Below are 15,158 nucleotides of genomic sequence, written 5' to 3' on the forward strand. Positions count from 1 at the left end.
TTCGGCCTTTGTTTTCGTTTTAAGGTAATTATAGTCCTGTTTTCTTTCATGTGATTTCAAGAGAGTGCCAGGTTCACCTCCAAATGCCAACCGATGCTTAGTAATTCACAGAATTGATTTTTTCCATGGTCAGAAATGCTGTATTGATCATCATGGGGAATATGATTAACAAAGGGAGGCTTTGGTGGGACAAATGGTGACTTTGTTACTCCTAGTGTTTGCCGTCTCTCCTATTATGATCTATAAGGATATCCTGATTCCCGGTGTTGGGACTGAAACAACATGACAAAGGTAAAAACCCATACAAGTTCCCTCTTTAGGATTGTCACCTATCTGGTGTTTTTTTTTTTATCAACCAAAGAGTGGTAAGGTATCAGGAATAGGACAGGTGCTCTGAGTTACGAGTAAACAGAGTCATGATTAAGGTGCCACTATGCCGCTCTTACGTCCCTGTTCTCTCTTTTTTCTACCTTTTGGTTAAGTTGTACTGGAAAAGATAAAACTAGAGGGAGGATAAAAGCAGCATTGAGCAACCAGAGGGAATATTGGAAAATATTTTTTCAAGATCTCTTGTCCATCTTGTGCATTATAAAACTTGCTAGAAGCATCTACAGCTTAGCATACAACCAGAGTAGTAGCTTTTCTGTAAATGTCTCTGATAATAAATGGCCCATGCTTGGATGTTATCTTGTAGCAATGCCAGATGCTGGAAGTGAGCCTTTTGGCAATAGTGCCTTCAGATGCAGAATTGTCCACATTTCTGCTATTGTATTTCACAAAGAGCTGCTCACTGTTGTGCAGTACTTTATCAACTGAATAGCATGGGTTCAAAAGGGAAATGGGGAAGTCTGTTTTCTCATTTAGTAGAAATTTCAACTAGACCTTTGGCATTAAAGACTTATGTCTTCTCACCTACCTCCTTCTCACTGTAGAGAACAGTGTACGATTCCTAACTGAATAGGAAATGGAGGTCTATAATACATAATAGAGAATTATTGGCATAAGGAGTGCTGATTTTGATGACAACAGTTTGATATCACAGTAAGACAGTGGCTCACAAGGATTGTAGGAGAAGGGACAAAAGGGTGTTAAGATTACATTATTTTAGGCTTCTGATGAGGGATCTATGATTAAAAAGTACAATTCGATGGCATTTTTCAGGTTAGAACATGATTCTTCGAGTGTTGCTGTAGGCCTTGATAGCTTTTGTTGATGTCTACCTAATTCACAACTATTCACAAGCTATTTGGAAGTAATGCATTACAATAAGGGAACTGAAGTCCTCAGGCAAGGCTTGATGGCAAAATTAATGTGATGCCTTATTATACCTTGAACTGGTGGTGATGGACAAGCAATAGGTTGTCAGGGAGGTGGCCTAGGGTGGTAAAGACTGGTTCTTCAAGAATGTGACCCTCAAGGTAAGTTGTTGTAGGGATGGATCTAGACTCTCCCCCCAAATGGGCAGAAAGCCATGCCTCCGTGGAATGTGAATGTCCTCCTTGGGAAGAATGTGCAGGATGTCAGAGAACTAGAACTGATTAATTTAGACTTGTTCACCAGGATGAAAGAGCACCCTGGGCTGACCATTTTGTTTTATATGCTCTGAGTAGAAGGGGAGTAAGAGGGAAGGTTGCAAAGGAAACTTTATCATTACTCCAGCATGAGCTCATCTCCTTGGTGATCCAGATGCTCAACTGTGAATCTTTCATATTTTTGTTTATAATTTGACCAGTAATGTTTTGTGAAAGTTACTAAATTTGCAACGTAACACAATTGCAATGTTTGTCACCTTCAGAAAGGTGTATCCAGCAGCTTAACTTTCCTGCAAAAAAAACTTTCTGTAAACGTTTTTTCCTGCTCTTATGTTAGGCAAGTTTTCCACAAAAATAGATTCAACAGGGTTTTAGCAATCAGCTGTTTGTGGAAGGATATCACCCAGTCTGATTTGGTTTAAAACCTGCTTTAAAACTTTACCCATGTAAAGAAGTTAGAAAAACTGATTTTACCTAAAAAGAACTTCACTAAGATGGCAGCAGCATAATTTGTACATTTTTCACACTTTCATTTCTTTGTTTTTCTATTCGGGGTCCTTTTGCATCTCCCGTTAATGGCTGGATTGGAGACTTCTGCCCAGTAGTTTGAAGTTTGGTTTTGGACCCTGATGATTTGGGAGACTAGGAGAGCTGTCAAGATTAATCTGCTTCGTTCTTCTTAATGAAGTACATAGTGATGGCATTTAGAGTATTTAGTCACCACCTTAAGATTGCCTTTAACTACTTCATTTCAAAGGATGAACTAGAGATTTACAAAGTACCTTAATGGTCTCTGCATGTGTGAGAACTCTGTTCTAGCAGCCACCACAGAATCATCTGTAACTACTGCACCACCATTTCATTGCATAAAAGAAACACAGCTGTACTATCTTCATGATGGAGGGTACCATTTTCAAAAGTGGACACCACCTCGATAAATACAGTGTTTTGAGTTGGAAAATCCATGACCATGTTTCTTTAAAGAAACTCTTCTAGGCAGTCATTCATGTAAGCGTAGCAGTGGATGTTGTGTAGTCAGAGGCTGGCAAAAAGTACAAGGGATTTGCTGAGTCCATTGAAGTGGCAATCTATCAGAAGCTAGCCCTTTACAAAGCAAACACTCAATGTAGCAGCAACTTGTAATGGGAGTGCTAGTTCCTTACAGTGAATATAAGAAGTCCATGGGTCTGCCAGAAGGAGACACACATGTATCCATCCTGTAGATCTAGAGAGCACATCCAGTCATTAATATGGACATCTGAGCCCACATCATCATCCCGATCATGTGACAATGGAGATACCTGTAAATATTGTACTGTTCTAGTACTGGGTGAAGCACACTTCCCTTTTTCTAGATGGTGAAAAAAATGATAGTTGTAGTAGTCCTGTAATCTTTTAGAGTGAGAGCAGGCAAGGTGCTACGTCTCAAAGAAGATGAGCCTCATACCTCCTCTTGAGATCTTTGTAGACTGACTGTCCTTAGAATGATGCACTTAAGGCAGTTGTGGAGCAAATCTGACACAAATCAGCTTATGTATCCAAATGTCCCTGGTGATTTGAGGTCCCTGGTGGTACCGGAGTGAAACCGAGCCATACCTCATATACCCCAGGTTACCACAGGGTATAGGGACTGTGGATGACTGTACTACAAAGGAGTTAATGGAACATCTTGTCCACAAAGGCAGTTTGAAATGTGGACTTGCTTTTCTTCCTGAAGTGACTTGTCTTTGACTGAGAAGTTAAGGCAGAGGAAGAGTTGCTGCTGGACAAAGGCTTAGAGTGAAACTAGATCCTGACCTTAGAATGCTGGAAAGCTTTAAATTGCTAGAGGCATTTTGAGAGTGCTGGTACTGGATGACGGTTTATGATTTGACCGTGACCATGCCCATTTTTTACTGCTATAACATTAGATCTGCTTAGAGATGAAATAGGTTCTTCCCATAAAATTTCAAATGGTTTGCTTTATAATGGGCCTCCTCCTTCCTTTAATTTAAGCCCATAGACAACCTTTGTTACAGCCTGTGAAAACACATTTGTTGCCGTACCATTGGTCTCATTGAGTCCCTGAAGATTAAAAGTACTTGCTCCTCTGTACCCAGACTGGCATACACATGTTTATCTTTTAGTTATTAAAAGGCATGAGGTAAGCATACCTATCAAAATCATTCCAAAATTAGAGACTCTAGCATTCTATAGATTACCAGAAGACACCTTCAAGCAGTCAAACATTCTTCCTGTTCTCAAAGCATGTAGCTTTTGTTGTCCATGTGTTCGGATGAGTTATTGGCATTCAGGTAGATCACAATTGCTAGGGCAGTCTGGGTGGGAGTATTTCCTCATTTGATTGTGGAATTTATTTTGAGGGGCCTGTATTGGCTGTTAACAGCACTGCTCAGATTGTGGCTTCTTTTACAATGATAGAACCTGTTGAGAATTTGGAGCTGCAATTGAGGCAAAATCTTTGGTGAGCTAAAGGATTCCCCATAAATGTTGATTCCCTTATTCTCTGCCAGCACGGCCAATGCCTGTAGTAGGTGAATATTGAGTGCCTTGCCAAGAATAAAAATAAAATGTCCACATAAGATAAATAGCCATGGTATTAGGTTAATTTGTGTCACAGTGTGGGCCAGTCAATCTGTGCTTCTAATGGGGGAACTCTCGGAAGCTGGACCCATAAAGACCACTAGCAGTATGTAGGATAATGTAGTATATGTCATGCTCATGCCTTGCCAAGAACCATTACTAACTTTTTATCTTTAATGTAATGCAAATATTGGCCTGCTGTGTGTTGTATTTTGGATGCTATGCTTTTTGTGAGGTTGACATGTTACAACGATTCAGGTAGTGTGCCTAAGTATATTCATAGGTCCAAGGCCTGGCTTTTTACCAGAGGTATCTGCACCTGGGCCCTGACAGCTATAGTGCCTAAGTTGGCTGTAGTGCCTGGAATGGTACAGGCTGAGGTGGTGAAAAGACAGATACTGGTACCTGTTAGGCTAGATCTGGCCTTAATTGTAGCATGCCACCTGCATTTCCAGACAAAAGCTTGGAACTGAAGGCGGTAGAGCGTCCTAAGAGGTAGGGAAGAGAGTTCTAGATGGAGAAGTATACATTGTATCATCATTTTCAATCCTCACTGAAAGAAAAAAAAACTCTAGAGCACCAGATATAGAGATGAACCTAAGATTTGTATGAAACATGTCAAACAATTTTGCAGATTATGGGGGTTATTACAACTTTCGAGGAGGTGTTAATCCGTCCCAAAAGTGACGGTAAAGTGACGGATATACCACCAGCCGTATTACGAGTTCCATAGGATATAATGGACTCGTAATACGGCTGGTGGTATATCCGTCACTTTACTGTCACTTTTGGGACGGATTAACACCTCCTCCAAAGTTGTAATAACCCCCTATATGTCATTGGTTGCAAATGGCACACCACTATAAAATTCAAGGGCCAAATCTGGTTCCACAATATTGTTCAATTATTTTTTTACTGAGTTAATCTCAAATTAATTTTAGATCAAATTGATCGTCATATTGTTGTGTTTTTGATATACAGAGCCTTGCTATATTAATCACATACAAACTATTGGTATGCTGACCTCTCAGAGAACATCGTTCTTTTGAAAACTGTTCTGTTTATCCTGGTTTTGGGCTGTGCTCCATTTTGCTGTCGATCAGAGTACTATTTGCTTGCCAGACACAGGGCACAACGCTAGCATGGCCCGTCATCATATAAATTTAGTTTCATCAACCTCTGATGCACCTAATTGAATACTTTTTCCACCACTGCAGGAATTCATGAGGAAGCTGGAAGAGAAGCGAACGGGGCTGAAAAAAGGAGTCACCATGGGGGAAGAAATCCTGACAATTTGTCACCCAGACTCTATCACAACGATTAAACACTGGATCACCATCATCAGGGCCCGGTTCGAGGAGGTCAGTCGGCCTTAAAATTCTGTATATGAAACCTTCCATCTTAGCTTCCTGCAAGGCAGTGTCTAGCTCAGAGGTCTTCAGCCTTTTCTGTAGTGACAACTACTTCAGACTCGCATAGTGTTGCCAGCCTCATTGACTTTAGGCCTAAAGTCATTGAGCCAGATACTATGGTTTGAACAAAATACTTTGACTAGGGGAACTATGACAAGGCTGCCATGTGTGCCAGTGAAAGCGTCCCCCCCTTTGGGGGATGTATGAACATGTGTGCGTATGAATGGGATATTTGTATGGGTGACTGAGAGCCTGTGTTTTATGTAGTTGTGACTCAGAACAAACCTTTCACCATATGTGGCACCATTAAATGTAACACACAAGCATACAACATTTAAAAAAAAAATTGAAGTGAAGGAGAAGGTTCTGCCAAAATGTAAAAAATATGGAACATTTTTCTGCACTTTAAATTCCTCCCATTTAAAAAAAAACCTGTATTTTTCAGTTATATATATGGAACAGTGACTACTGGCCTCTGGGAGCAAGAGACCTGCAGTTTGTAAATGTGCCACTTTGAAATGGCAGAAAATTTAAATGAAGAGTTAAGTTAATCATTAAGATACCTTTTCATTTTACTTTCTCCCATTGAACAGCCTTCTGAATCATTTTGTTCTCACCCTCCAACGTTGAGTTGACAAGGACTTTTATTTAAGAGTTAAATACCTCAGTGCTTCAGTTTTGACCTATGTGCCCCAGCTGCAGCCTGGGTCGTAAATCTGACTGAGCACTGCTCATTATCAGGCCCTGCTATCCACAACCTGATGATAACAATGCAAAATAAACACAGCCTTTCCTTAACTTTAAAAGGAAAATGTAACCCTTCACTTATTTAAACAAGCTAATGCTTTGGCACATGATGTGGTGGGCATAAATAAAATGTGAGTGGCACATAAACAGACCACTAGATTAAGAGGACTGACTGAAAGAGAGGGGGCTGCGGGTGTGTGTGCTTATGTGTGTATGCGTGCATTTTTATTTTGATTTGTTTGGAAATCATTACGCTGGCAAGACAGATCAATCTGTCTCCAGGCCAGACCTATCATTGAGGAAGCGAGGCAAAGTACAACGGGCTCCTAATATCAAAATCATGTAGTTACATTCTGAATTTGAATATGGTAGGTCTTTTACATTCAGGGATTCTATTTACAAGAATATTATGTGAAGCATCTGATTCAGAATCTCAGATGAACAGATCACAGAATGGTAACGGTGAGAGTTTATTAACGTTCTGCATATTCAGAATGACGCTTTGTATGACCTGATAGTAAATGGGACAGCAGGTGTACAGTCTCATATTTTTCTGCCAGCCAAACATTCTCTTGATGGATTTTAATTATTAACTTTTTTGATGGGCTCATGTAGACATTGTTGAAGGCTGCAACCACAGGAGCACACATGCCAAAAACAATTAGCCTGAAGTGACGAGAATGAAATCACTAGAGATGTAAAAGATGAACGTGGAGACCAAGGGTGTCATTTTGACCTCAGCGGTCTTTTGCCAAGACCGCCAGTGGTGGCGGTTTTCCTCTCGGCGTATTATGACTGTTGGCAGCTCTCCGTCCTTTTTCGGACGGAGAGCCGCCAGCAGCCATACTGGCGGGCGGCGGGGAAGTGGAGGTTGCTCCACCTCCACCGCCACGTCAACAGAACACCGCCCACCGAATCAAGTCCTGTGATTCGGCGTGGCAGTGTGGTGGCGGCGGAGTAGCCCCCATGGATCCCATCCCCTCCCGGAGGATCAACGGACCAGGTAAGTTGATCGTCCGTTAGGGGAGGGGGGTGGAGGGGTGTTGTGTGGGTGCATGGGGGTGTGCATGTGTGTATGTAGAGGGGGTGTGTGAGTGCGTGTATGCTTGCGGGGGTGTTGTGTGTTTGGAAATGAGTGCATGTATGTCTGTATGGATGTGTGTTTGTATGTCTGAATGTGGGTGTGCGTGTATGACTGTGTGTGTGGCTGTTGGCATGTATGTTGGTGTGTGTGCATGTATGTGTGTTGGTGTTGCCTGCGTGCGTGTCGGGTGTGTATGTGTGATGTGATGTTGGGGGTAGGGGTGGGAAGGGGGGTGTAGGGGAAGGACTCAGGGTGGGGGTGGGGGAGACCCCTATCAGTGCCAGGGAATGAATTCCCTGGCACTGATAGTGCTTACCGCCATGGATTTCATGGCGGTTCCAAACTGCATGAAATCAATGGCGGTCAGCCGGGTCAAAATACCGGCGGCGGTATTGTGATGACCGCCGGGCTGGAGACCCAGGTCTCCAACCCAGTGGTCGTCTCCGCCCTGGCGGGCGGAACGTAGAAGTGGCGGATGACCATGGCGGTAACCGCCAGAAACAGGCTGGCGAGAAGGGGGTCGGAATCCCCATGGCGGCGCTGCTTGCAGCGCAGCCATGGAGGATTCTCCCAGCTGGGGCTAATCCGGCGGGAAACCGCCGGACCCGGCTGGGCGACCACGGCTTTACAGCCGCGGTCGGAATTCCACATGAAGCACCGCCAGCCTGTTGGCGGTGCTTCTGTGGACAGCCACCCTGGCGGTCTATGACCGCCAGGGTTGGAATGAGGGCCATAGTCTGTGAAGCAGTGAGTTGACATAATCCTTTTGCAGTTGGAAATTTAGAAGACTAGATAATAACATACATAGTGTATGAGGCATGGAGGTAACAAGTCACTGTGCACAAATAGAACAATCTGTTTGATGGCATGTGTAGCTGTAGATACACATGCTCTGCATACCTCTGCCAGCTAGTGTTAGGTCCGGAAGGCTGCTCATTGTTTTTGAACGTAAGGTCTTTCGAGTCACAAGGTAGAGTGACTCCTCCTCTTGCTGCTAATACACATGGTGTAGGAAGTTGGCTCTGTATGTGCTATTTCAAAGTAAGGAATAGCATGCACAGAGTCCAAGGGTTCCCCTTAGAGGTAAAATAGTGGTAAAAATAGATAATACTAATGCTCTATTTTGTGGTAGTGTGGTCGAGCAGTAGGCTTATCCAAGGAGTAGTGTTAAGCATTTGTTGTACATACACATAGACAATAAATGAGGTACACACACTCAGAGACAAATCCAGCCAATAGGTTTTTATATAGAAAAATATCTTTTCTTAGTTTATTTTAAGAACCACAGGTTCAAATTCTACATGTAATATCTCATTCGAAAGGTATTGCAGGTAAGTACTTTAGGAACTTCAAATCATCAAAATTGCATGTATACTTTTCAAGTTATTCACAAATAGCTGTTTTAAAAGTGGGCACTTAGTGCAATTTTCACAGTTCCTAGGGGAGGTAAGTATTTGTTAGTTTTACCAGGTAAGTAAGACACTTACAGGGTTCAGTTCTTGGTCCAAGGTAGCCCACCGTTGGGGGTTCAGAGCAACCCCAAAGTCACCACACCAGCAGCTCAGGGCCGGTCAGGTGCAGAGTTCAAAGTGGTGCCCAAAACACATAGGCTAGAATGGAGAGAAGGGGGTGCCCCGGTTCCGGTCTGCTTGCAGGTAAGTACCCGCGTCTTCGGAGGGCAGACCAGGGGGGTTTTGTAGGGCACCGGGGGGGACACAAGTCCACACAGAAATTTCACCCTCAGCGGCGCGGGGGCGGCCGGGTGCAGTGTAGGAACAGGCGTCGGGTTCGCAATGTTAGTCTATGAGAGATCTCGGGATCTCTTCAGCGCTGCAGGCAGGCAAGGGGGGAATTCCTCGGGGAAACCTCCACTTGGGCAAGGGAGAGGGACTCCTGGGGGTCACTTCTCCAGTGAAAGTCCGGTCCTTCAGGTCCTGGGGGCTGCGGGTGCAGGGTCTCTCCCAGGCGTCGGGACTTTAGGTTCAAAGAGTCGCGGTCAGGGGAAGCCTCGGGATTCCCTCTGCAGGCGGCGCTGTGGGGGCTCAGGGGGGACAGGTTTTTGTACTCACAGTCTTAGAGTAGTCCTGGGGTCCCTCCTGAGGTGTTGGATCGCCACCAGCCGAGTCGGGGTCGCCGGGTGCAGTGTTGCAAGTCTCACGCCTTTTGCGGGGAGCTTGCAGGGTTCTTTAAAGCTGCTGGAAACAAAGTTGCAGCTCTTCTTTGGAGCAGGTCCGCTGTCCTCGGGAGTTTCTTGTCTTTTCGAAGCAGGGGCAGTCCTCAGAGGATGTCGAGGTCGCTGGTCCCTTTGGAAGGCGTCGCTGGAGCAGGATCTTTGGAAGGCAGGAGACAGGCCGGTGAGTTTCTGGAGCCAAGGCAGTTGTCGTCTTCTGGTCTTCCTCTGCAGGGGTTTTTCAGCTAGGCAGTCCTTCTTCTTGTAGTTGCAGGAATCTAATTTTCTAGGGTTCAGGGTAGCCCTTAAATACTAAATTTAAGGGCGTGTTTAGGTCTGGGGGGTTAGTAGCCAATGGCTACTAGCCCTGAGGGTGGGTACACCCTCTTTGTGCCTCCTCCCAAGGGGAGGGGGTCACAATCCTAACCCTATTGGGGGAATCCTCCATCTGCAAGATGGAGGATTTCTAAAAGTTAGAGTCACCTCAGCTCAGGACACCTTAGGGGCTGTCCTGACTGGCCAGTGACTCCTCCTTGTTATTCTCATTATTTTCTCCGGCCTTGCCGCCAAAAGTGGGGCCTGGCCGGAGGGGGCGGGCAACTCCACTAGCTGGAGTGTCCTGCTGGGTTGGCACAAAGGAGGTGAGCCTTTGAGGCTCACCGCCAGGTGTGACAATTCCTGCCTGGGAGAGGTGTTAGCATCTCCACCCAGTGCAGGCTTTGTTACTGGCCTCAGAGTGACAAAGGCACTCTCCCCATGGGGCCAGCAACATGTCTCGGTTTGTGGCAGGCTGCTAAAACTAGTCAGCCTACACAGATAGTCGGCTAAGTTTCAGGGGGCACCTCTAAGGTGCCCTCTGTGGTGTATTTTACAATAAAATGTACACTGGCATCAGTGTGCATTTATTGTGCTGAGAAGTTTGATACCAAACTTCCCAGTTTTCAGTGTAGCCATTATGGTGCTGTGGAGTTCGTGTTTGACAGACTCCCAGACCATATACTCTTATGGCTACCCTGCACTTACAATGTCTAAGGTTTTATTTAGACACTGTAGGGGTATCATGCTCATGCACTGGTACCCTCACCTATGGTATAGTGCACCCTGCCTTAGGGCTGTAAGGCCTGCTAGAGGGGTGTCTTACCTATACTGCATAGGCAGTGAGAGGCTGGCATGGCACCCTGAGGGGAGTGCCATGTCGACTTACTCGTTTTGTCCTCACTAGCACACACAAGCTGGCAAGCAGTGTGTCTGTGCTGAGTGAGAGGTCTCCAGGGTGGCATAAGACATGCTGCAGCCCTTAGAGACCTTCCTTGGCATCAGGGCCCTTGGTACTTGAAGTACCAGTTACAAGGGACTTATCTGGATGCCAGGGTCTGCCAATTGTGGATACAAAAGTACAGGTTAGGGAAAGAACACTGGTGCTGGGGCCTGGTTAGCAGGCCTCAGCACACTTTCAATTGTAAACATAGCATCAGCAAAGGCAAAAAGTCAGGGGGCAACCATGCCAAGGAGGCATTTCCTTACACAACCCCCCCCCAAACGAAAGAGGATGAGACTAACCTTTCCCAAGAGAGTCTTCATTTTCTAAGTGGAAGAACCTGGAAAGGCCATCTGCATTGGCATGGGCAGTCCCAGGTCTGTGTTCCACTATAAAGTCCATTCCCTGTAGGGAGATGGACCACCTCAACAGTTTAGGATTTTCACCTTTCATTTGCATCAGCCATTTGAGAGGTCTGTGGTCAGTTTGAACTAGGAAGTGAGTCCCAAAGAGGTATGGTCTCAGCTTCTTCAGGGACCAGACCACAGCAAAGGCCTCCCTCTCAATGGCACTCCAACGCTGCTCCCTGGGGAGTAACCTCCTGCTAATGAAAGCAACAGGCTGGTCAAGGCCATCATCATTTGTTTGGGACAAAACTGCCCCTATCCCATGTTCAGAGGCATCAGTCTGCACAATGAACTGCTTAGAATAATCTGGAGCTTTGAGAACTGGTGCTGAGCACATTGCCTGTTTCAGGGTGTCAAAGGCCTGTTGGCAGTCCACAGTCCAGTTCACTTTCTTGGGCATTTTCTTGGAGGTGAGCTCAGTGAGGGCTGTCACAATGGATCCATACCCCTTCACAAACCTCCTGTAGTACCCAGTCAAGCCAAGGAATGCCCTGACTTGAGTCTGGGTTTTTGGAGCTACCCAGTCCAGAATAGTCTGGATCTTGGGTTGGAGTGGCTGAACTTGGCCTCCACCTACAAGGTGTCCCAAGTAAACCACAGTTCCCTGCCCTATCTGGCATTTGGATGCCTTGATAGAGAGGCCTGCAGATTGCAGAGCCTTCAAAACCTTCCTCAGGTGGACCAGGTGATCCTGCCAGGTGGAGCTAAAGACAGCAATATCATCAAGATAAGCTGTGCTAAAGGACTCCAAGCCAGCAAGGACTTGATTCACCAACCTTTGGAAGGTGGCAGGGGCATTCTTTAAACCAAAGGGCATAACAGTAAACTGATAATGCCCATCAGGTGTGGAGAATGCTGTCTTTTCTTTTGCTCCAGGTGCCATTTTTATTTGCCAGTACCCTGCTGTCAAGTCAAAGGTACTTAGAAATTTGGCAGCACCTAATTTGTCAATGAGCTCATCAGCTCTTGGAATTGGATGGGCATCTGTCTTGGTGACAGAGTTGAGCCCTCTGTAGTCCACACAAAACCTCATCTCTTTCTTTCCATCTTTGGTGTGAGGTTTGGGGACTAAGACCACTGGGCTAGCCCAGGGGCTGTCAGAGCGCTCAATCACTCCCAATTCCAGCATCTTGTGGACTTCCATCTTGATGCTTTCCTTAACATGGTCAGACTGTCTGAAGATTTTGTTCTTGACAGGCATGCTGTCTCCTGTGTCCACATCATGGGTACACAGGTGTGTCTGACCAGGGGTTAGGGAGAAAAGCTCAGGAAACTGTTGTAGGACTCTCCTACAATCAGCCTGCTGTTGGCCAGAGAGGGTGTCTGAGTAGATCACTCCATCTACTGTGCCATCTTTTGGGTCTGATGACAGAAGATCAGGGAGAGGTTCACTCTCTGCCTCCTGATCCTCATCTGTTACCATTAACAGATTCACATCAGCCCTGTCATGGAAGAGCTTAAGGCGGTTCACATGGATCACCCTCTTGGGGCTCCTGCTTGTGCCCAGGTCCACCAGGTAGGTGACCTGACTCTTCCTCTCTAGCACTGGGTAAGGGCCACTCCATTTGTCCTGGAGTGCCCTGGGAGCCACAGGCTCCAGAACCCAGACTTTCTGCCCTGGTTGGAACTCAACCAGTGCAGCCTTTTGGTCATACCAAAACTTCTGGAGTTGTTGGCTGGCCTCAAGGTTTTTGGTTGCCTTTTCCATGTACTCTGCCATTCTAGAGCGAAGGCCAAGTACATAGTCCACTATGTCCTGTTTAGGCTCATGGAGAGGTCTCTCCCAGCCTTCTTTAACAAGGGCAAGTGGTCCCCTTACAGGATGACCAAACAGAAGTTCAAAGGGTGAGAACCCTACTCCCTTCTGTGGTACCTCCCTGTAAGCGAAAAGCAGACATGGCAGGAGGACATCCCATCTCCTTTTGAGTTTTTCTGGGAGCCCCATGATCATGCCCTTTAATGTCTTGTTGAATCTCTCAACTAAGCCATTAGTTTGTGGATGGTAAGGTGTAGTGAATTTATAAGTCACTCCACACTCATTCCACATGTGCTTTAGGTATGCTGACATGAAGTTGGTACCTCTGTCAGACACCACCTCCTTAGGGAAACCCACTCTGGTAAAGATACCAATGAGGGCCTTGGCTACTGCAGGGGCAGTAGTCGACCTAAGGGGAATAGCTTCAGGATACCTGGTAGCATGATCCACTACTACCAGGATATACATATTTCCTGAGGCTGCGGGAGGTTCTAGTGGACCAACTATGTCCACACCCACTCTTTCAAAGGGCACCCCCACCACTGGAAGTGGAATGAGGGGGGCCTTTGGATGCCCACCTGTCTTACCACTGGCTTGACAGGTGGGGCAGGAGAGGCAAAACTCCTTAACCATGTTGGACATATTGGGCCAGTAGAAGTGGTTGACTAACCTCTCCCACGTCTTGGTTTGTCCCAAATGTCCAGCAAGGGGAATGTCATGGGCCAATGTTAGGATGAACTCCCTGAACAGCTGAGGCACTACCACTCTCCTAGTGGCACCAGGTTTGGGGTCTCTGGCCTCAGTGTACAGGAGCCCATCTTCCCAATAGACCCTATGTGTTCCATTTTTCTTGCCTTTGGACTCTTCAGCAGCTTGCTGCCTAAGGCCTTCAAGAGAGGGACAGGTTTCTTGTCCCTTACACAGCTCTTCCCTTGAGGGTCCCCCTGGGCCTAAGAGCTCAACCTGATAAGGTTCAAGCTCCAAAGGCTCAGTTCCCTCAGAGGGCAGAACTTCTTCCTGAGAAGAGAGGTTCCCTTTCTTTTGCTGTGTTGCAGTTGGTTTCCCAACTGACTTTCCTGTTCTCTTGGTAGGCTGGGCCATTTTTCCAGACTCCAGCTCTACTTTTTCACCCTGTGCCTTGCACTGTGCTCTTGTTTTCACACACACCAGTTCAGGGATACCCAGCATTGCTGCATGGGTTTTTAGCTCTACCTCAGCCCATGCTGAGGACTCCAGGTCATTTCCAAGCAGACAGTCCACTGGGATATTTGAGGAGACCACCACCTGCTTCAGGCCATTGACCCCTCCCCATTCTAAAGTTACCATTGCCATGGGATGTGCTTTAGTTTGATTGTCAGCATTGGTGACTGTATAAGTTTTTCCAGTCAGGTATTGGCCAGGGGAAACCAGTTTCTCTGTCACCATGGTGACACTGGCACCTGTATCCCTCAGGCCCTCTACACTTGTCCCATTAATAAAGAGCTGCTGCCTGTATTTTTGCATGTTAGGCGGCCAGGCAGCTAGTGTGGCTAAATCCACCCCACCCTCAGAGACTAGAGTAGCTTCAGTGTGGACCCTGATTTGCTCTGGGCACACTGTTGATCCCACTTGGAGACTAGCCATTCCAGTGTTACCTGGATTGGAGTTTGGAGTGGAACTTTTCTTGGGACAGGCCTTGTCTCCAGTTTGGTGTCCATGCTGTTTACAGCTATGACACCAGGCCTTTTTGGGATCAAAGTTTTTACCCTTGTACCCATTGTTTTGTGAAGAGGCTCTGGGCCCACCCTCCTGTGCAGGTTTTTGGGGGCCTGTAGAAGACTCTTTACTATTTTTAGTTTTGGTTGTCTCATCACCCTTCTGCTGGGGAGTCTTTGTGACCCCTTTCTTTTGGTCACCCCCTGTTGAAGTCTTGGACACCCTTGTCTTGACCCAATGGTCCGCCTTCTTTCCCAATTCTTGGGGAGAAATTGGTCCTAGGTCTACCAGATGCTGATGCAGTTTATCATTGAAACAATTACTTAACAGGTGTTCTTTCACAAATAAATTGTACAGCCCATCATAATTATTTACACCACTGCCTTGAATCCAACCATCTAGTGTTTTCACTGAGTAGTCAACAAAGTCAACCCAGGTCTGGCTCGAGGATTTTTGAGCCCCCCTGAACCTAATCCTGTACTCCTCAGTGGAGAATCCAAAGCCCTCAATCAGG

The 15,158-nt window shown here is 46.1% G+C and overlaps 1 protein-coding gene across 9 annotated transcripts in view; it reads left to right on the forward strand.

Moving 5' to 3' along the window:
• DST (dystonin) overlaps positions 1–15,158 on the forward strand; it is a 1,789,835-nt gene that overhangs the window by 1,702,436 nt on the left and 72,241 nt on the right. For all 9 annotated transcript variants that reach the window (XM_069235771.1, XM_069235778.1, XM_069235775.1 and 6 more), the window contains one exon: positions 5,333–5,476. In XM_069235771.1, the coding sequence (XP_069091872.1) occupies positions 5,333–5,476 (144 nt within the window). The remainder of the gene's footprint in view (positions 1–5,332; positions 5,477–15,158) is intronic.

The sequence above is a fragment of the Pleurodeles waltl genome, chromosome 5, assembly GCF_031143425.1.
Source record: "Pleurodeles waltl isolate 20211129_DDA chromosome 5, aPleWal1.hap1.20221129, whole genome shotgun sequence".
NCBI lineage: Eukaryota > Metazoa > Chordata > Amphibia > Caudata > Salamandridae > Pleurodeles > Pleurodeles waltl.